The following is a 21,914-nucleotide window of genomic DNA, read 5'->3' on the forward strand; positions in this document are numbered from 1 at the left end:
ACTTTTATTAAAGAACAAGCCAAACTCTTATTCCTTCCAAGGCCTATCCCTTGAATGATAGCTCGTAAATTCCAAATTTTTGATTGAAGCCTTCTTTCACCACTTAGAAAGGATCTCTCCAATGTGTGTTGCTAAAAGTCACACTTTAATAAAAGAAATATCACACTACTGCTTCTTCCCAGTATACAATGTCCAGTGAGATTGTAGTTGTGAGGTAGAATGAACACTGTACCACAGGCATCATATTTGTACAATTTATCTCTAGTAATGTCATGATGTTAAAGATTTGAGTCATAACTGGAGGACTTAACATGTACATGGTTTCTTTCCTGTGTGGACTGGCCAATCTTGTTAAGTTTTTCTATATTTGTAGTCCTTCCTACATGATGCCTACATTTATATACATTAGTAGAACTTTTCTTCATTTTGGATTCATCGGTGGGCTTAAATGTTTGAATTCTGACATAAATTCTTTCTACACTCTTCACATGTGAAAGGCTTCTTTCTGTGGACTCTTTCATGCTACACAAGTTGTGACGCCTGCCTACAACCCTTCCCACCCTCCTCATATTTGGTTGGTTTCTTTCCTTTATTGATTCTTTGTTGGACTTGACGATTTGGTCTAGTACTGAAGTATTTCTTATATTCTTCACATTATAATGGCTTTTTTCCCCCACTGTAGATTCTGTGAAGGACCAAAAATGGTGAAGTAACCCTGAAATCTTTGCCACAAAACTCATAATGATAGGATTTCTCCCCTGTGTAGATTCTGTAATGAATTTGAACATCTTCTCTACAACTAAAGTTGTTCTCATACTTGTCACGTCCTCATGGTTTTGATGGGTCTGGTGAACTTGAAGTCTCTCATTGAAATATTGCACACCCTCCACACACTTATAAGTTTCTTCTACATTGTAGATCTTCGAATGAATTTTAAGTAACAGTTATTTATGTAAATCTAAGCATTATGTGTTTGGGAGATTGTTGTTTTTATTTTGGTTGGATTTTTATTTTGTTTTGTTTGTCCCCTCAGAGTGTTACAATGCTACTCATACTCAGCTTATAGGTCTTATCACAGATCTTGACCTCACATATTTGTGGATTTCTCACTTTCCTTTATATGAACTAGTAGTCTTTTACACCTGAAGTCTGTTTTCTACTTGAATGTATGTCTTCGTTGTTGACTTTCATTCTTTTCATAATTTTTTTTTCATTTGCTGAGGTCACTTTTAAATTTGATCATTGTCCTTCAATTTGATCATTGTCCTTCATAGTCATAATGTCACCTTATTTGTTCTCATCCCTTTTAAATCTGTCAGTTGAAAGCAGCAACAGTAGGTATTTTGAAGGGAAACTCCACATGGTCCAAATATTATGACACACTGTGCAGGTTACAATGGTGATGCCATATCATCCTCTATAGCATAGTCACATACTCAGAGGAGGAGCCATAATGTTCATAGAGTAGCAGCTGGTGACATTCGGGAGGAGCTTGGCCCCCTCAGCCACACCGATCAGCAGCAGAAGTCATCTCCATCACAGTGAGAGATTAATGTTCTCTAAGGCACAGGTCTCCATCAATCTCAGGTGTCTGTACATAATCTATCTGCAGTACATCTCAGTGCACAGATTAAAAATCACCCAGGTAGGTCCAACATCTACTGTGGGAAGAACAAACTATGGGCCACTTATCCACTAAATGTTGCTCTCTTTTTTGGTTATAACAACTGGGGTAAGGTGCTGTGTGAATCATTGGTAAGAATGAGCATCAATCTTGCATGGTGCTTCTGGATGGATCTGAAGCATCAATCTTTAAGTTAGTAGTTAAATGAAAACTGTTTATGAGACTTGTTGTTATATTCCATCAACTGGCTTGTGACTCATAGTGATCCTAGGTACAACAGCTCTGAACCCTGCTCTATCTTGAACCAACTTCATTGTCTCTAATACACCTACCCCCATTACCTCAGTCACCAAGTCAATCCATCTCATCCAGGGTCTTCCTCTCTTGTGCTGTTCCTCCACCCTTCTAAGCATGATGTCAGTCTCCAAGGACTGATCCCTCCTTGAACATGTCCAAAGAATGTCAGGAGAGCTTCAAAGTCCTTGCCTCCAAAGAGCAGCCTGGCTTCACCCTCTCCAGGATGTTCTACTGGCAGTCCATGGTATATTAAATACTCTTTTCCAGCATCACAACTTAAGGACATCAATCCTTCTATCATCTTTAGTCAATGTCCAGCTTTCTGATGCATAGCAAGTAATTGTGAAGACCATGGCCTGGATCAGGCACACCCCAGTCTCTAGACTGACATCATTGCTCTTCAGTACTCTGGAAAGTTCCCTGAGAGCAAATTTTCTCAGTGAAATATGTCTTTTGATTTTCTCACTGCTGGTACCAAGCATGTTGATTTTAGAGCCAAGCAAGCTGAAGCTGTCAACAATCTCAGTCTCTTCACTGTCTATTATGATGCTGCCAACCAGCCCAGTGGTGAGAACCTTTGTTTTCTTGATGTTATGTTTCAATCTATATTGAAAGCTGTAGTCCTTGACCTTCTACAGCAAATACTTCAGGTTCTTCTCACTTAGAAGGCTTCTATTACTTAATTGTTTTTTATGGACAATTAAATAGGAACCAATTCATAACTGACCCTCTAGTCTGTTTTCAGATGCAGTAAATTACATGAGAGGAGACTGCCATCTTTATCCCATGAAGCAGCTGGTTGACTTAGTTGGCAGTGCAACTCCTCACCACTAAGTCATCCCTATATCCCTTGTCTTTGATGCTATTCTGTGCAACTGAACTGGAACCAACTCATAGCTGACCCTCCAGTGGGTTTTCAGAGCTGCTTATTACATGGGAGGAGACTGATCATCTTTCTACCGCAGAGTAGCCCGTAGATTCAAACTGTGTGCCTTTGGGATTGCAGTGGAGCTTCTTACCACTTGACCATCAGTATTCCAAGTTTTACTTAATACATGGTCTAAATTTCAGACCGCAAATTCAGCTGAGCAAGAGTGTTATCTAGAATGTTGTCTTTATTATCTATCACTGAACTTAATTTCTATTCTGAGTTGTGTACCATTGGATGGTGGAAATGGAATTAGGCAGCTGATAGCTTCCCATTCCAAGATCTCGCTGGTTGTCAGTTGTAAGTGGGAGTCTGTGCATATATCTGATAGAGTCAATGTCACCTATCCATCCACAAAGGCCTGTGTTAGGAAGTCCATCATTCTGCCTGACTGCTGACCCTTGTTCTTAGCAAATAACTCCTGGTTCTCTTCATCTGGACTGCAGGACTTCTTTAGGTCTGCCCCCTCCTCCCAGTGTTTTCCAAGTTCTTCAGAACAAAAGAGCCTGGAAGGATATTGTGACTCTTTACTTCCTCTATATTGTATTCCGAGGCAAAGGAGGTTCCCTCAGACCTATGGCCCAATCTTCTCATAGACCCTTGTGCCTTTGTGCTCCTACCTACATTAAAAGATTCTTGGAGAGATCGTGGGGCCTTCCCATTTTCCTAAGCTTCATGCTGAAACAAAGAGTTGGTTCTCTGAATGCAGGGATTCTCTGAAACTGGGGGGATTCTGTAAGTGGACACATGTGCACACACGGCTTGGGGTCATGCACACACTAACTCACATGCACAGCCTTTACTCAGATCTAATCTTTTTTCCAAGATCTAATATCTTTTCTCCCTCACTGGGATGGTGGGGTGGGTGGGTGCTTGTGCTGAGAGAATATGGTATGCGTTCTCTTGTTTAAACATTCTTCAAATTTTTTTCTTTATGGCATGTTCCCAATTATTCACAATTTAGGCTTTTGAAGCTAAAAACTATCTTGTTGAAACTTACAATGCTTGTCTCTGTTTCTCTTATTAATCACCCCTCCCCTGGGGGCAATGAATACTGCCAACTGAATAGAGGATCTGGTGGTACAGAGGTTAAACCTAAATTGCTAACTGATTAGTTGATGGTTTGCCAATCTCCAGCAGGAAGATGGGGCAATCTGTTTCTGTAAAGAAGTGTAGCCTTGAAAGCCCTCTGAGGTGGTTCTCCTCTGTCCTATCCAGTTGCTAATGAGTCAAAATCAGCCCAACAGCAACAGCTTTGGTTGCAATTTACAACAAAATGATGAGAGAAGAAAAACCCCCGGCTAATTATCTGTCTCAAAGCCTTCTCCAATCATACTAGTAACTCATTAAATCAGACACTTATCTTGAATGTCTTAAGAATTCCAAGTTGTAAAAAACTAAGAGTTCTGTTTACATGCTCACAAAACCAAAGGCCATAGAGCTAACATTATGGGGAACACACATAAATAGTAAATCATCCATCCAAAGAGATGGCAAAGGCACAGTGAGGCACCAGGCAGGGCCCCTCTGCTCCAGGGTGGAGCCTCCTGACCCAAGGTTGGTCAATATTCCCATGCCTTCAAGTAAGAACCAGTCAGTTCGTGTGAACTTTTCATTTCCTTATACAAAGTATTATTGTTTTCTTAGCGTAAGCTGTTTTGTGGCTGGGGTTGTCTTCTGACTCATTTCATAAAATAATCATATAATTGAGGACAAGCATGCCTAAGTTATCCTCAGGGGACTGTAGAACTTTCTGCTTTCCTTCTTAGGAGCTATGTGTGCAGGGATTACTCAGTTTCCTTCATTCTTCTTGCAGATGGCTATGAGTTCCTGGAGATACTGAAACAGGTCGCCCGGGACAATACTGACAACCCTGATCTAAGCATTGTGTGGATTGACCCAGATGACTTTCCTCTGGTGAGTGGCTCAGGCCAATGCCTCATCTTTGATTCTTTTCACAACTCCATATTTGTGTTTGGTGTGAGACCTGGGAACATGAGGAGAAGGTGAGGGAGGTAGAGGCACTGACAGGAACCTGGGGACACCCACAGGCACTTGGTCTGGATCACTGGGGCAGCACAGCCTTGAACTTAAGGCCTGGCTGCTGTTCTCACTCTTTGTAACCTGTTGAGGGGCCCTTCCTAGTGAGCTGGATGACTTTCTTCTTCCAACAGTTCTATAGCAACCCTTCCCTCCACTTCCTATAGTTGCCTTTTCTACCTAAGTGACTGTTACCTAACTCATGACAATCAATGCACAAAGGAATGAAATATTGCCTGTCCTGCATCAACCCCATGATCAGTGCAGATCAGACTGTTGTGATGAATAGGATTTCCACTGACTGATTTTCAGAAGCCTTTCTTCTCAGTCCATCTTAGTCTGGAAGCTCCACTGGGACATGTTCAGCCTCCCCTGATGGACAAATGTTGGCTGTTCATGAGGTGCACTGACCAGGAATTGAACCTGGGTCTCCCGGGTGGAGAGCAAGAATAACACCTTGAATCACCATTGTTCCCTCATTTTCAGAGTAGACGCTATCACCTCAGGCAACCTGAGTTACTAAGTAAGCAAACCCAATGATGAACCTTTCGCATAAAGTTAAAAGAATTCCATGGATAGAAGAGTAAGCTCTTTGAGGGGAGGCAATGTGTCTGTCTTGTTAAAAATCTTTAACCTTTACAAGACTAACTTAATTTTGCTTTAATTTTTTTGTTGTTGTTGAAACCATGTATTATAAGCAATGAAAGGCAGTTTGAATGAAATTTTTAAAATGAAGTAACCAGTGGGACACTAAACCCCAAAGGCTGACCACACAAGTGGGAACTATATGTCCCATGAGTCATGAAGTAGTTTAAATCCAAATTCTTGCTAGTGCAACCACAAGTGGTCAGATCAATCTTGATTATGCTTCACTAAAAAAAATAAATAGAATCTGGACATGAATCCTAAGTAAGGATAGTGAGTATAATATGTTTTGATGTATATGCATATTCCCCACATTCTTAAAGTTTGCTTTATGTCATTTTGCATAAAAGACTTATATTGGTACCAGGTTTTGATTATTGAAAGATATCTGAAGCAAGTTTTTGCTTTTACATAAACAAAGAGGAGAGGGAATGAAACTAGCTTCAGCATTGGTTTTACAACAAGCACCGAGGCAGCAGCACAGACACCAAGCACGGGAGTGGTGACCAGCCTCTGTCCTCTCTACACATGCACTGTTTCTACTTTTATGTATAGACTGTATCTTTATCACATCACTCCAACTTTTATTACATGTTAGTGTTATGTCAGTTTTTACATGCTATTTGGTAGGTAATATTCTGGGCCTCGGAATCCTCAAAAAATCTTCCCAAATAACTTACTGACAATTGCTTCTTTGCTTTATGCCATTTCAGCTTATCAAAGGTTTCGTAGAAAGGGTCTGCTTTCAGATAGCAGGGGAACCTGTGTACTTTATATCTGCAACTAGTGTAGGCACTTTTTTTTTTACAATGTTCTTTAATCCTCACAACCCCTTTTTGGGGTAGGTACCATCCCACTCCCCTGTTTACAGATGAAGAAAACGCTTAACAGCTGTAGAGGTTAAAGCTAGTGGATGTGGTTGATATTCCAGCTTGCTCTGTATGATGCAAAAGCTTAGACAATTAGTTGCTTTAGGTGAAGATTAACAGCTGGTGTTCAGTTTAAGTTTAGTTACCATTGGGTTATTAATGATCATTTTCTCATCTTCCAGAAATCATCATTAGCTACATTAATTATGACTAATCACCATGGCACATAACAACAGCAATCACCATGTGATTAAATTAGGCTGAAAGAATTTAGTGATGCCATTAGGATAGCTTCCTCTGTCTAAGGAAAGTAGTTGTTATGTGCTGTCGAGTCACCTGTGATTCATAGCGACCCTGTGTACAATAGCCCTAAACCCTGCTTTATCCTGTGCCAATCTCATTGTCTCTGATACACCTACCCCTACTACCCCAGTCACTGAATCAATCCATCTCATTGAGGATCTTCCTCTCCTGTGCTGTCCCTCCACCCTCCCAAGCATGGCGTCCCTTTCCAAGGACTGGTCCCTCCTTGCAATATGTTCATAGTATGTCAGATGAAGCTTCAGAATCCTTGCCTCCAAGGAGCAGTCTGGCTGCACCCTTTCCAGGATGAACCTGTTCATTCTCTTAGCAGTCCATGGTATACCCAATACTCTTCTCAAGCACCACAGCTCAAAGGCATCAATTCTCCTTCTATCATCCTTAGACATTGTCCAGCTTTCTGATTCATAGCAAGTAATTGCAAAGACTATGGCCTGTATCAGGCACACCTTAGTCTCCAGACCGACATCATTGCTCTTCAGTACTTTGGAGAAGTCTCTGGAAAGTACAAACCAAAATATTGACAGTTAAAATCTACCCATTGGCATCTTAGAAGATAGATGATAATCTATTCCCCATTATCAGCTATTCAGAACCTATGAAACACAGATCTATTCTGACACACATGGGGCCACCATGAGTTGGAATATATGCAACAGCAACTGATGAATGATCTTGGGGATCCTGATCCTCTGTTCTCTGTAGAGGATGGTGACTCAAAGGCAGAGATTGCAGTGACATCTAAGGTTAGTGTTTTAATTCTTGTTAATTATATTAACGCCAGGGCCATAAAGACCACATAGGCTATGATTGCTCTTTGTTGTTTCATCTACTTTTATCTGAATTATTCTGTTAGGCAAACTTGCAAATGGTCTGAAATTTGCCTAATTTACATGTTTGCCCAATTTTTTCAAGGGAGACACCTTAAAACTATTTCTGATCTACAAATTCCTAAATGGCACAGTTCTCTTTAGGACATGTAAGTTCCTGGGAGATTTTCTACCACTCACCATCTCCATTTTCTATGGCTCTAGAGACAAGAAAAACATTGACCAAGCACACCCACTCACATGCTATCCAGAGCTCCTTTAATACTACCCATCAGAAATTTGTCCAGGAGGAACTCAAACCCAACAAAATGTACAAGCCCTCTTACTTATTCATATGCCTACTTATGGTTTAAAATTACTTTTCTAGAAATCTCACATAGCAAGATGGTGCAAGGTTGTTGTTGTTGTTGTTAGGTGCCATTGAGTCAAGTACTAGTGACCCTATGAACAACAGATCTGAAGCTCCTCCTATCCTGTGCCATCCTCATATCTCTGATGCATTTGAACCCATTGCTGCAGTCACCCTGTCAATTCATCCCAATCCCAAAGGGGGGCTTCTTTTCTTTTGCTGACCCTCTACTCTTTCAAGCATGATATGTTTTCCCAAAGAATAACCTCTCCTAAAAACATGTACAATCTATGAGAGGAGAAGGCTTTCCACCCTTGCCTTTAAGGAGCACTCCAGCTGCACCTTATCCAAGACATTCATTCTTTTGGCATTCCATGGAATACTCTTCTCCAGCACCACGACTTGAAGGTATCAATTCTTCTGTAATCCTTATTCATTGTCTAGCTCTCAGATGTATAACAATTATGGTGCAAGATACTTTAAATATAAAATTGAGAGGCAAAGCAAAGGGTCTTCTCCATAGTTTCATATATAAATTATGAAAGAGCCACCAACAATTTGATTTTTTTTTACCATCAGTAATTTGAAAAACAACTTTGAGCATCTCTCCAACAGTCTTCCTTACAGTTCTAGAAGTTGTTTGTTGTTTTTCTCTACAAATGATAACTTTCATTTGTCATTATTTAAAGTTTCTATGTAAAGCAGATTCTTGAACTGGTGGCTCATAGCCATCTGCTTGTTCAACTTTAGCACCTGTCTCATCTCCAGTAGCTTTTCCAGAGCTACCACCTTCACTATGAAGCTCCATGAGTCTTCCCAATGCAAACTTGGGCTTCTTTAGCAAATGTCTGTGTTTAATTTATTATGCAAAGGCATTTGACTGTGTGGATCACAACAAACTGTGGCTGACATTGAGAACAATGGGAATCCCAGAACATTTGATTGTGCTTCTGCAAAACATATACTTGGACCAGGAAGAAGTGATCAGAAAAGAGCAAGGAGATACTGCATGGCTCAAAATCAGGAAGGGTTTATGCCAGGGATACATCCTGTCTCCATATATTTTCAATCTGTATGAAGAACAGATCATTCAGGAAGCAGGGCTTTATGAGGAGGAATGTGGTCTCAGGATTGGAGGAAGATTTGTCAACAACCTGTGTAGTGCAGATGACACAATTCTGCTTGTTACAGCTGAGGAGGACCTGAAGTGCTTGCTGCCTCAATATGGATTGAAGCTCAACATCAAGAAATCAAAGATTCTCACCACTGGGCCGATTGACAGCATTATGATAGATGGTGAAGAGACTGAGATAGTTAACAGCTTTAACTTGCTTGTCTCCACAATCAACACTCTTGGTACAAGCAGCCAGGAAATCAAAAGATGAACTGCATTGGGAAAGTAGGCTGTCAGGGACCTCTCCAGAGTACTGAAGAACAACAATGTTAGTCTGGAGACTAAGGTGTGCCTGGTCCAAGCCACAGTCTTTGTAATTGCTTGCTTTGGCATCAGAAAGCTGGACAATGTCTTTGAGCTGTGGTGCTGGAGAAGAATATGAAATATACCATAGACTGCTAGGAGAACAAACAGGTTTGTCTGAGAGAGGGTGAAAACAGGCTGCTTCATGGAGGCAAAGATTCTGAAGCTTCATCTGACATACTCTGGGCATGTTGCAAAGAGGGACCAGTCCTTGGAGAGGTACATCATGCTTGGAAGAGGGGAGGGACAGAGAAAGAAAGGAAGACCATTGATGAGATGGGTTGATTTAGTGACTGGGGTAATGAGGGTAGGTGTGTACAAGACAGTAAAGTTGGCTCAGGATAGAGCAAGTTTCAGGGTGTTGTACATAGGGTTGCTATGAGTTGCAAGCAATTCAAGGGCATATAACAACAACAACTAATACATCATGGAGAGGGTAAATAGACTGGTAAGCCTTTTCTTTGTCTTTCCAACTGCTGTCTGGAATCCACATATTGACCACTTCTTTTAAGTAATTTGTCTCTACGTTTTGGGTCATGATTTTCATCATTTTCTTCCAAATTTGGTGGATCTGTTGGTGCTGAGCATAAGAGGTCTTCCAAATTTGATTGTTGCATGTTTTTGTGAAACACAGAACAGACAAGCAAATAACCATTGGTAGTCTTGACATCAACATGAGCTTCAGTCATGGTCTATTTTTTGACCATGAAGCACATTTTGTTACAAGTACGATCTGTGCCATGGAAGTTGGTGAAGAAGTTTTTGTCTTGAACATCCTCAGTAATTAGCTTTAATTTTCTAAACACAGCCTCATTGTTTTGCAAATCAGCAGGGCTCAAAAAAGTGTAAGTCATGAAAACATGACCCTTGAGTCAATCAGACTCAATCTTGGTTTCTCGAGTCCTTGTGACTAGTGTCTTCCCAACATTTCTTATAGTGAACATAGCTGGTGCCTTTATATCATACCAATCTTTCTTTGAAAAGGGATCAACTACTTTCTTCTTGGCTCCTTTTTTGCCGCCTTTTGTAAGCGGCTTGTTCTTGCCAACCACCACCAGGTTGGTGCTCAGACAGCCAAAAGGGTGGAAGTGTTATTGTAGAAGTTTTGTTGTGTGTTTTGATTATCTGTACTCTGACATCTTTTTGTTGTTGTTGTTTTAATGCTTGTTTAAATTGTTTGAGAGTTGAGGCCAAGTCTTCAATTTCATAAGTGCCTGCAGCTGTTTTGCAAACTTTTAACCAATGATGACCTAGTTACTGTGATGAGATGACAGGTGGGTCCAGTCACAAAGTGACTTTAACAAGAAATGCTCTTGGCCTGCTGTCTAATTTATTCTTTGTTGCTGCAGCTCATTGCCTACTGGGAAAAGACTTTCAAGATTGACCTGTTCAGGCCACAGATTGGAGTGGTGAATGTAACAGATGTGAGTATCCCCATGAAAGTTTGCTTGGGCACCCTCAGTCTGCCCTTTTTTCTCCTCTGTAGCCTGGACTGTGAAGATTGTACAGAAGAATTTAGGCCCTACGGACAATGGCGGGACCCTAGCCTTACTTGCGCTCAGGAAATTTGCCACGCAGTCCTTACCTGGTTTGTGAACCAGTCCCCATCTAGTTCCATGACGCATTTCTTAACTATATTCTAACCTAATTCACCGTTTGTTGGTGAGTTCCATTTGGTATGTTTATTTAAGTAAGCATTGTGGGAGCTGCCATTACACAATATTTACTGAGGTCATTTGTATCCCAGAAGCCCACGCAGTCAACTGCCCCAAAGCCAGGATGCTAGGCAAGAGAGAAGGACCGTAGAAAGAAAGAGTGAGAGTCAGAATAGGGGCATTTCCCCTACTATTCAGGCATCATTGAGCTGAGGCTGGTAAAGGCTACTGTGATGGGCTGGCAGAATGAGAGGAATTGTGGATCCCAGTCTCCATATCTGATCCAGCTCCATGGTAAAAAAACTGGAGGATAAGAGACATAAGCAGGCAAATGATGAACAGAAACTGATGATAGTGAAGATTCTCTAGAGCCATGATAAATTGTGAATGAATGAAGACAGTTATCATTATTCCTTTATTATCTTAGTAGCTATGTAGCTACGTGGAGGGCTAACCATTCATTTCTTTTTAAACTACTTTTTTCAAATAATAGTAAGAATAAAACTGTGTTGTTGTTACGTACCATCAAGTCACTTGCGACTCATAGCCACACTATGTACAACAGTTCTGAAGCCTGCCTTGTCCTGAGCCAGTCTCTCTGACTCCACCAAACCTACCCCCCCATTATTGCTCTAGTTACTGTATCAATCCATCTCTTCTGAGGTCTTCCTCTCCTGGGCTGTCGCTCCACCCTTCCCTTCTGTTGCTCCAGATATAAACCATTTTAAAACAGAAATGTAAGATCTAGGACAAAAAGGAAAATTACTGAACCTCATCCATTGTCCCATTCCCTGGGGGAATGAATCATTGTGGTAGTTTCATGTGTAACTTACTAGAAGCTTCAAACATATACTCTAGAATACACATGTTCTTTTATATTAAACAACCAAAATTCTTACACATACAATTTTGCAATTTGACATTTCCATTTAACAATATGCACACATCCATAACAAATATGTGGCCTCTGGGCCTGCTCAGCCTAGTTACTTGGGGCTCTCTCTGATAGTTCATCCTCCACACACTCCCTTCCTCCCTCCATTATTCTGTCCCTCACTGCAGGCTGACAGCATCTGGATGGAGATTCCAGATGACGACGACCTACCCACAGCTGAAGAGCTGGAAGACTGGATAGAGGATGTGCTTTCTGGAAAGATAAACACTGAGGATGATGATAACGAAGACGATGATGATGAAGATGATGAGGATAACAATGACGATGAAGATGATGATAATTCTGATGAAGAGGATGATGATGGCAGTGATGATGATGAATAGCCCCCAATTCCAAAGGACTCTGATGAAAATGCAATCACTTCTACCCACTATCATGCAGACAGCAAAGGGTAGCCGTTACAGCCATGTCCCATGCCCAGCCAGCTCCTTTCTCTTCTCTAACATTGCTTTTCCCCACTCTTGTCTTCAAGAGCAGTACAGTTCAACAAATATTGCCTTGATAACTCCAACAAATCCCACGCAGCAGGGCCTGGAAGGGAATTCCTGCCACATTGACTGTCTTGACTGCATGAAGCTTCTCTTGTTCTTTGCCAGATCATTAAGGGTCTTGGAAAGGCCAGAGTCTGAGAAGAGTCCTCTAACAAGTTTACTTATTTATTACTATGACAGTGATAGATTGAAAGCTTACTAACTCACAAGGATGTCCTGACCTTCCAAACAGAACCCAGGGAACAAAGACAATGAACCCATTTAGCATCTGTACCCAGAACATCAGTTAGGATCTCATTTCAAGCCCAGGGGATCCTTGTTGGGGAAGGTTCAGCCTTGGACACAAATGTGTAAATCAGCTTATCTTATAGCTCTATCAAACTTATTCTTTACACTGGAGGTTCAGATGATTATGAACTCAGATCCAAGCCTTTGGGCAGCTCATGAAGGTCCTTGATACATCTGTGTACATGTGTCACCCTCATCTCTAGAAAATCAGAATACTGGGTGGAAGGGTTGATTTACTGTCTGAATTTCTCTCTAGATAACACACACATGAAGAGGTGGGAGCTGGAGGGATTAAACGTTTTTCATTTTGCTGATGAATTTTTGTTTTTGACTGGGTCAACTGGGTTCCGAGCCTCACTGGGATCTGGTTGTCCCTTCTGTTCTTGGTAATGAGCATTTCCATTCAGAGTAAAGGTGGGCTTTCTCATGGGTCAAGTAACTCTCTGTTTATCAGCTGCCCGGAGATGACCAGTGCAAGAACAATCAGAGTTCATAATGATGCCCTGAGGCACTGAAGAAAAATCCCAAAGTGCCTTCTGAATTCTCATTAAAGTCCTGCTTGGTAGTTTTAGCATTAAGTGTGCATTATAATGTTCTAATTTATTCTCTTTCTTTTGACACATGTTTAAGATGCTGTGAAAATTATTTGAAAATAGGACAATCATTTTATGGAATAGAATGAACTAACCCGACCATTAAACTTGTTTTTTGAAAACGTTGAGACATTCGAAATTCCTCTTTCCAGTCTTTTGGTCCTGTTCATTCTGAAAGTATCTGGCCCCTGTCCTACCTCTCTGTTTGTTTTCCTCTGATCCTTCTTCTTTTGCCTGGCTTCAAAATGTGGACATTTTAGTTTCTCTTTGGATTCCACACACATTTTCAAGGCAATATTATCTCAGCTCATAAACCATCACCTATATGCTAATGATCTCCAAATTTGAGTTTCTAGTGTCAACATCTCTCCTTGGCTTTGTTGTTGTTGTGTTTCCTCTGTTGGAACAGACTTAAAGCTGGTCCTCCAGTAGGTTTTCAGAGGCTAAAAAGTGTATGGAAAGAGAGAAGATTGTCCATCTTTCTTCCAAGAAGCAGTTGGTGGATTTGAACCCCATGCCTTTGGGTTGGCAGGGCAACTTCTCACCACTAAGCCAACAGTGTTCCTTGGTCTTAGACTAAGTAATTCAACTACCTCTAGACATACTGGATTTTATAATATTCCACAAACAATTCAAATTCAATACTACAATGGCCAAATCTATTAGATTTCCCTCTAAATTTATTCTTTTCCTCTTCATAGAGTCCCAGATTGTGCAAGTAACACCATTCTATATCCACTTGCCCAGGTTACCCAAAGGTGCCCCTTTCACCTCTACTTTCACAGCATTTTGTGCATATCATGCATCTTGGCACTTACAATTTGAATTGTAACTTATATTTACCTAAATTGTAGACTCCTTGGAGGCAAGACATTTGCTTATCTTTGTATCCTTATCAGCCAATAGTTTGTCTAGCATAAATTAGATATTCATTTATTGAGTATAGTTGGATGCAGATGGATGAATAGTTGATTAAGCAGAATATTTAGAACTCCCTTGCACTGCCAAGTATTCCAGTTTATAGTATCTCCCCCCTCACAAAGCAAAACAGGTGTGTCCTCAATTGGGTAGTGCTGCTTGCCAGGCAGACTCTGCTGCACTATAAATAAGCTCTATGGGAAGCAAAGTTTCAAAGCAATCCTGAAACTAACCATATAAATAGACAAGGAGTGTGATCCATCAGGAAAGTGAGAGCGTTCCCTCATCCTCAGGGGTCTCAGTAATATGTATTAAGTCTAACTCACATTGTGCTGTCTCTATGTTAGATGCAGGGCTTCTAAACACATTCAAATGGTGAAATCTTCTTTTAAAATTTGGGTGAATTAGAATGATAACTAAAATAGGTCAAAGTCCTGGAATAGGAGACTTGGAAGGGTCCATTCAGTAGTCTGATGCAGGAGAGGGAGTCAATGCTAAGACTGAAGAAGACAATACGCATTCAAAATGACTTGGTCAGCTGCCATCTTTGAGCATGTCACTGCTCTTTCCAACTCTGCCTGTCAAGAGCTATGGTTGCTATGCAATGTGCATACTGCCTTTGTTTTGTAAGGGGAAGATCATGTTTTTACTAGGGTGTTGACCTATCATTTTCCCCATTCCAATTATAATTCCAGTTCACCCACATTTTACAAATTTGGGCCTGTTCCAATTTCACTTTGTCTGCCATGACTGGTTGAACCAGGAAGAACAGGTTGGAAGCCCGGTTAGGAGGACCGGGTGTTAAGCTGATGCTGTCTGTAAGTAGTAGTACTGCTTAGTTATTGGTCTAAAATATTTTAAGCTGATTATTTACGGAACATTTGTTACATGCCAGGAGCACTGGGCTCTACATTTAATCCTCATTTTCTCATTTAATCCTCACAATGGTTTTATGAGGTGGGTCCTTTTATCCTCATTTTACAGATGATGAAACTTAGAGAAACACAGAAAGATCAAGTAATTATCCCAGGATCACACAAACACTTTAAGGGATATAAATGTAACCTCATTTTTACACTAAAACCAACCAGTGGATTTATCCTATCCACCACCACCCCCAACCTGCCCCATCAGATAGCCCAGAGATGGATACAGTGAATTTCCCATAATTCTCTTTACTACTTGAACCAGAGAGATCTATCTAGATATAACCACCAAACCTACTGAAAAATCAGATACATTTTCATGTTTTCCATAACATCAGTATATTTAAAGGCTCTTGCATGAGGACACTCAGACACCAACAGGAAATCCGTGTCTCCTATGAGGAAGCAGGGACTTTGCCCATGCCCACAGCAACTGGGTAGCTGTATGTCTGGCACTGGGGAGAGGAGAAGAAGTGAGGTATCAAAGACCCTTCCAAATCTCTGTAGTCCTTTCATGGCTAAGTGGTTTCTGGATGTTGTGAATGGTAAACACGTTGGTTGCTAAATGAAAGGCTATAGGCTTGAGCCCATTCAGGAATACCTCAAAGACTTTCAGACTACTTCTAACACATCAGCCACTGGCAGCAATATGGAGCACAGTGCTGACTGACACACATGGGATCACCTTGAGCCAGCAAAGATTCCACAACCATGGCTTTGGTTTGGTTTGTAAGTTAGAAATGAAAGAGAATTTTTTTATTTATGATTATTCAAACAAGGTTTTAATTATTTCTGTTTATTTGTGCAGGTATAAATTATGCATATTTTAGCAGAAAGCCTAAAGAAACAGCTTATCAGAAACCTAGACAAGGAATATTTTAAAATCAACTGCTTTCTCTAATCCCTATCTAGGTAACTGGGAACAATTTTATTTTGTTTTTTTACAATTTGTGCATATAAATCAGTATTATATGCAGGTAAAGATAGCTGTGCTTAGCTAAAGGCAAGCTCTACAGAGCCAGAAAGGACATCAGGCAAAATGAGTTGCTCTGGAGATAATGAACTCACTCTCCAACAAAGACAGTCTTCTTGCTGCCACAGGACCAGGCAGGGCAAGTTGCTCTCCCCTACCCTGGAGCAGTCAACTCCCCAGACAGAGTGACTTTTCCCAGCAGCCCCAGGACCAGAGAGGACTTCAGGCAGGCTAAAAGCAATATCAGAAGGAGACACAGGTGCACACTAGGACCAATAACCAAGATGTGAAGGGGAGCGGGGAGGAGAAGAGTCTCAGAAATGATTCCTGGGACTTTCCCAACGACCCTCAGAGGATTTGTCTGCTCAGAAGAAAAGTGCCCTCCACCTCCACACCCTGCTCCTCCACACTTCACATAATGTCAAGGAAGCAGCAAGCAAGATCAAACATTATTAAAAACCAAAACAACAACTCTTCTCCTAAAAAAAACAAACCAAATCAAGGACCCAATGAATACCTCAGAGAAAGGAAAGTAGAAGAAATATGCCAACATGGGTAAATCAGGAGCAAAAAAGGAAAAAATCATTACAAGACAGAGACGCTAGAACCAACACAGTACTAGAAGTCACAGAAAAGCATAGGAATAAAATCCAGAATAAAAGTATGGAGATATATCATGGAAAAATAGTAAGACTAAAATGGCAGAAATTCACAGTATGGCAGAAGTACATAAAAGCAGAATAGAGGAGATGGAACAGAGAATCAGTAAGATAGAAAACAAGAACGTTGGTGAAAATGTAAAAGAAAAGCAGCAAGAAAATAAAGGGAAAATGAATATTTTAATCATGTAGGATGACATCAAATAAAAATTGGAATTCCAGAACAGGAGAGTTAAGAAAAAGAAAAGAAAAAAAAAAAAGCATGGAGAAAATTGAGGAAGAAGTACTAAAAGAAAACTTTGCAGATACCATTAAACCCCCCTAAGAGAATGTGTAATTTGATGGGGGTGGGGGGATGGTGAAGGAAATTGGAAGAATCTGGTCTGAAAAACAATGTATTCAAATTTTATAAATAAACTAGTGTAAATTAAAAAACAAACAAAACCATCCTAGGAAATACCTATTCAAGAAGTTCAGCGAATGCCAAGTAGACTAGACCTCAAAAGAAAAACATCATAGCATATCATTGTAAAATTCTCCATAATCAAAGACGAGAGAATAAAAAAAAAAAAAGACGAGAGAATACTAAAAGCAGCAACAGAAAAACAGAGTCACTTTCAAAAGAGAAGCAATTAGATTAAGTTCTGATGGTTCAACAGAAACCATGTGAGAAAGAAGACAATGGGATGGTATACAAGAAGGATGAAAGAAAAAAAATTGCCAGTCAAGGAACCTGCATCCAGAAAAACTATTCATCAAATCTGAAGGTGAACGTAGATCATTTGCACAAAAATAGGAACTTAAGGAATCCATTGAAACAAAACCAACTCTACAAGAAATAACTAAGCAATGTCCTTCACACAGGCAGCAAAGGAACATGGATGGACCAATGAATGAAAACAGCAACCCAGAAAAAGGAATGAAGCAAAAGGGAATTGTAAAACCAGACCTATTAACAATTGCACTCAATATAAATGGCTTAAATGCACTGATTAAGAGAAAAACAGTGGGAGAATGAGGAAAAAATGCAGTTTATAAATATGATGCCTACAAGAGACATATTTAAGAAATAAGGAAAAAAAGACTAAAAACCAAAGGGTGGGGGGGAAAAAATACCAAGCAAATGGCATCCATAAGAAAGCTGGAGTGTCAATATTAATCTCTGATAAAATAAGACTTCAGGTTGAAAACCATAAAAGATAAGAAAGAAAACTAATAATTAAAGGCACAGTAGATAATGTCAAGAATGCATATTCTTAGTTAACATTTATGTACCTAATAACAGACCTGAAAAATACATAAAACAATGGTTAACAGACTTGAAAAAAGAAATAGACACCACCATATTAGTATTAGAGGATGTCAACAAATCACTTTCAGCAAATGACAGGTCAACTCAAAAGAAACTCAACAATGATAAAGTTGATTTCAACTATACAATTCACCAATTTGACCACATGTATGTATTCAGGGTACTTCACCCAACAAAAATTCAATTTACTTTCTTCTCAAGTTCACACAGTACATTCTCCAGAATTGATCACCTATTAGGAGACAAAGGTAGCCTTAACAAATTAAACAACAACAACAACAAAAAAAAACCACACAAAAAACAAAAAACCAACCCAATCATTGAAATAATACAAAGTATTTTCTAAGGCCACAATATCATTAAGCTTGATATTAACAAGCGGGTAAAGAAAAAAAAAACAGGTGAAAGCCAGATATAATTTTTTAAATAACAAACACGTTTAAGTTTGCTTTAGCATGACTAGGTTACATAAGAAATAAAACAGTTCATTGAAAAAAATGAAAATACATGGTATCGAAATCTCTGGGAAATCAGGGGTAAGTTGCTAGCAATAAGGAAACACATTAAAGAAAGGGGGTGCGGGTAAAAGAAACTAACACCTCCAGCACATGAAAAAAGAACAATAAACTAATCCCATAGTTTCTAAAAGAAAGGAAATTATAAGGACTGAAATAAATGGGGTAGAAACCAGAAAAACAATACTGAAACCATCAAAATCAGGAGCTGGTTCTTTAAAAGGTTTAATAAAATAGGCCAGTGGTAAACTTAACTAAAGAAAATACATAGGTAACTCAAACAAAAAATGAAGGAGGTGGTGGCATCACAACAGACCAGCCAAATTTAAATTGACAATATCATACTGAAGTATTGGGGGTAGATGTGTCAAAGACAGTGAATCTGATTAAGGATAGAGCAACATTCAGAGCTATGAGTTGCAGATGACTCAACAGCACATAACAGTAACAATACACTCTGATAAATTTGAAAACCTAGAAGAAATGGACCAATTCCTAGAAACCTACATCCTACCCAAACTGACACTGATATAAAGGGGAATACTTGAACAGACCAGTAAAAAAAAAAAAAGGGAATCTCCTGAACATATAGTGAAGTGTATATATGCAAAACCAAGCTATAACACCATTCTCGACAGACTGAAGACATTCCCTTTGCTAGCAGAGATTAGGCAAGGCTGCCCACTATTACCACTTCTACGCAATACTGTATTGTTAAGTTCTAGCCTTTAGATTAATCAGAACTATGTATTTAAGTGTAAGCCGGATTACGAAATCTTTCCCCAAACAATACAATCCAGTATCTTCCCACATCTGAATGTCTGGAATAAGGATGTTTTTCCTTGCTGGTTTACTCAAATGACTGCTTAATCTCCAAGTTACAGTCTAAGAATTTAATTGTCAGTAAACAGTTAATTTAAAAACATGTTTCTTGGCCACAAAACATTTGAAAGCCAAGTTGGTTTTACTATAATGGCAATTATATTTATCCAACTGTATGACAGTTGTCTGGTTTTCAATTGGCAGGTTACTTGTAGAAAATTTAAAAATCTTGTGAAAATGGATGTATTCCCTAAAAAGTAAGCTACATTTTAGATTGAAATAAACATGCTAAAGAGAGAATACATGATTTTGAATTTCAGTTTATTTTCCAGTATAAAAAAAAAAGGTACAGTGTGAGAAATTTACAGTTAAAATTGGGGTGAGGGCTGTAACTGGAGGACAGGTATGGGAACAAAACACCTTGGATGCACGTCTGTCATGTGCCCATCACAGAGGCCGACAGTGCTACCAAAGTTTACAGTGAAGAGGTCCACAGCAAAAACTTCAAAACTGTAGTGAACATACTTGTGCAGATGGCTGCTGGTTGTGGAATGAATTTCCATGCTGTAAATAGTCTCCCTGGAGCCTATCACCCAGTTCATGCAAAGCACCACACTTGGGCTTTGTCATACACACAGCGTGACCAGGACTGTTGCTGGTTAGCAAAACTGGCCCTCCGGATTACCAAGTAGAGTACTGACTGATTGGAGAGAACACAAAGGTCTCTGGCCACATAGTTACACAAATTGTTACGACTAAGACTGACAACTTCATTACTGAGCTATTTGTGGCTGATACTGGATTCTAAATCTGAAATTGTAAAATCCTTTCAAAACAAAATAAATTGTCAAATGAGATTTTTTTCTAAAAAGGTCTGACCCAGGTTTCTCTGGCTACGTAACTCCCAAGAATCTCTTTTGAGGAAGCAGTCTGTCCATAATGCAAAGTGGGAGCACCACCAAGGTGAACCAGTATCCACCTCCCTCACCCCTCATCTCTGCTGGCCTAACACTGGGACAGGCATCCTTTATTCTAGGTTAACAACTGCCCTCATGAACAATTGCTTGGAAATTACATGTAGCTTATCATATTATAACTTAGGGATCCCAGAAGAGCATGGTATTTAACAGAACCCTAGTTTATGTATCTACCTGTGCTACCAACTCAAAGGCAAGCAGTTCAAATTCTCCATCTGCTCTGCAGGAGAAAGATGAACAATCTCTTCTCATGTGAATTACAGGTTTTCTTATGTTATTTAAAAAAGAAGTACAATCAATACTAGGTGAATAGTCGATAACTGAGGGGTACAAAGAAAAAGTAGCTGCCACTTCTTGCCACCTGGAGTGGCACGTGCAGCTCTTCTCGATTCCCTCATCATGAGTGGAACTAAACTTGTCACCTACAAGTCAGATGCCCCAGTCCCATCCCTAATTCCCTGAGCAACAGTCTCTAGCCTTCAGAGATGAAGTTCTGATATGCTAAAGGACATACCGAACAGTATATTCAAATATTTTTTATCCAAGTATTGTTTCAGTGTCAATGACGCTCATAAAAGCCTGAGAGTTTATCATATCAGTCCTCAAGGCTCATGTGTTGGAATTCACTAAGACATAGGACAAAACGCTGCATTCCAAGGTTGATAGACTGTTGCCTCCGTCCACTCCTGGGGCCACACTGAAAGTTACTCTTCCCTGAGCTGCTCACGTTTTAAGAAACTATTGTTGAGTTGGGGAAGATTCTAAAACCCACTGATGAAATTTATTCTATATATCAAACAACACTGACTGGGCCATCTCTGTAGAAATGGAGTCTTAGTGGCACAGTGGTTAAGTGCTTGGCTGCTAACAGAAAGGTTGGCAGTTCAAACCCACACAGCACCTCTGAAGGAGAAAGGCCTAGAATCCTATAGGATCATCATGACTTGGAATCAATTTGTCAGCACACGAGTAGAAACAGGGCAGGACCAGGAGAAGATCTTCATGTTTTGAAATCTTAATTCTATTCCGTAGGTTTACATTCTTACCCCACACGAATCTATCTTAGAGTAGCAACAGAAAGATGAATGCCATTTTCCTGTCCTGTCCTCTAATGAAAGCAAACTATTGAAGAGAACATTTAGTTCATGCATAATTGAAATTAAAGACACTCAAATAGAGACTAGCACAGCATTTTGTGAGTCCTCTTTCATGCCTTATCTATTATAACCTCAAGTGTGTGTGTGTGTGTGTGTGTGAGAGAGAGAGAGAGAGAGAGAGGGAGAGAGAGAGAGGGTGGGAGGAATGAACTGAGGAATGAGCTCTAGCTGAGAGCACTGATTTCAAGAGCAGGTTCTAAACCTCCCTGGTCCCAGAACTAGGCCTGAAGACAGACCCTCATACCTTTACCAGGTAAGTGGCTCAATGGGATGCTGCGTAGCACCAGGACAGG

General features: G+C 40.0%; 1 protein-coding gene across 1 annotated transcript in view; it reads left to right on the forward strand.

Moving 5' to 3' along the window:
• CASQ2 (calsequestrin 2 (cardiac muscle)) overlaps window positions 1–12,313 on the forward strand; it is a 127,595-nt gene extending 115,282 nt beyond the window's left edge. The window contains exons 9-11 of the mRNA XM_006895673.1: window positions 4,666–4,766; window positions 10,730–10,804; window positions 12,098–12,313. Of these exons, the coding sequence (XP_006895735.1) occupies window positions 4,666–4,766; window positions 10,730–10,804; window positions 12,098–12,313 (392 nt within the window). The remainder of the gene's footprint in view (window positions 1–4,665; window positions 4,767–10,729; window positions 10,805–12,097) is intronic.
• The last annotated feature ends 9,601 nt before the right edge of the window (window positions 12,314–21,914 follow it).

Source organism: Elephantulus edwardii, unplaced genomic scaffold, assembly GCF_000299155.1.
Source record: "Elephantulus edwardii isolate Elephantulus edwardi_28Jun2011 unplaced genomic scaffold, EleEdw1.0 scaffold00174, whole genome shotgun sequence".
NCBI lineage: Eukaryota > Metazoa > Chordata > Mammalia > Macroscelidea > Macroscelididae > Elephantulus > Elephantulus edwardii.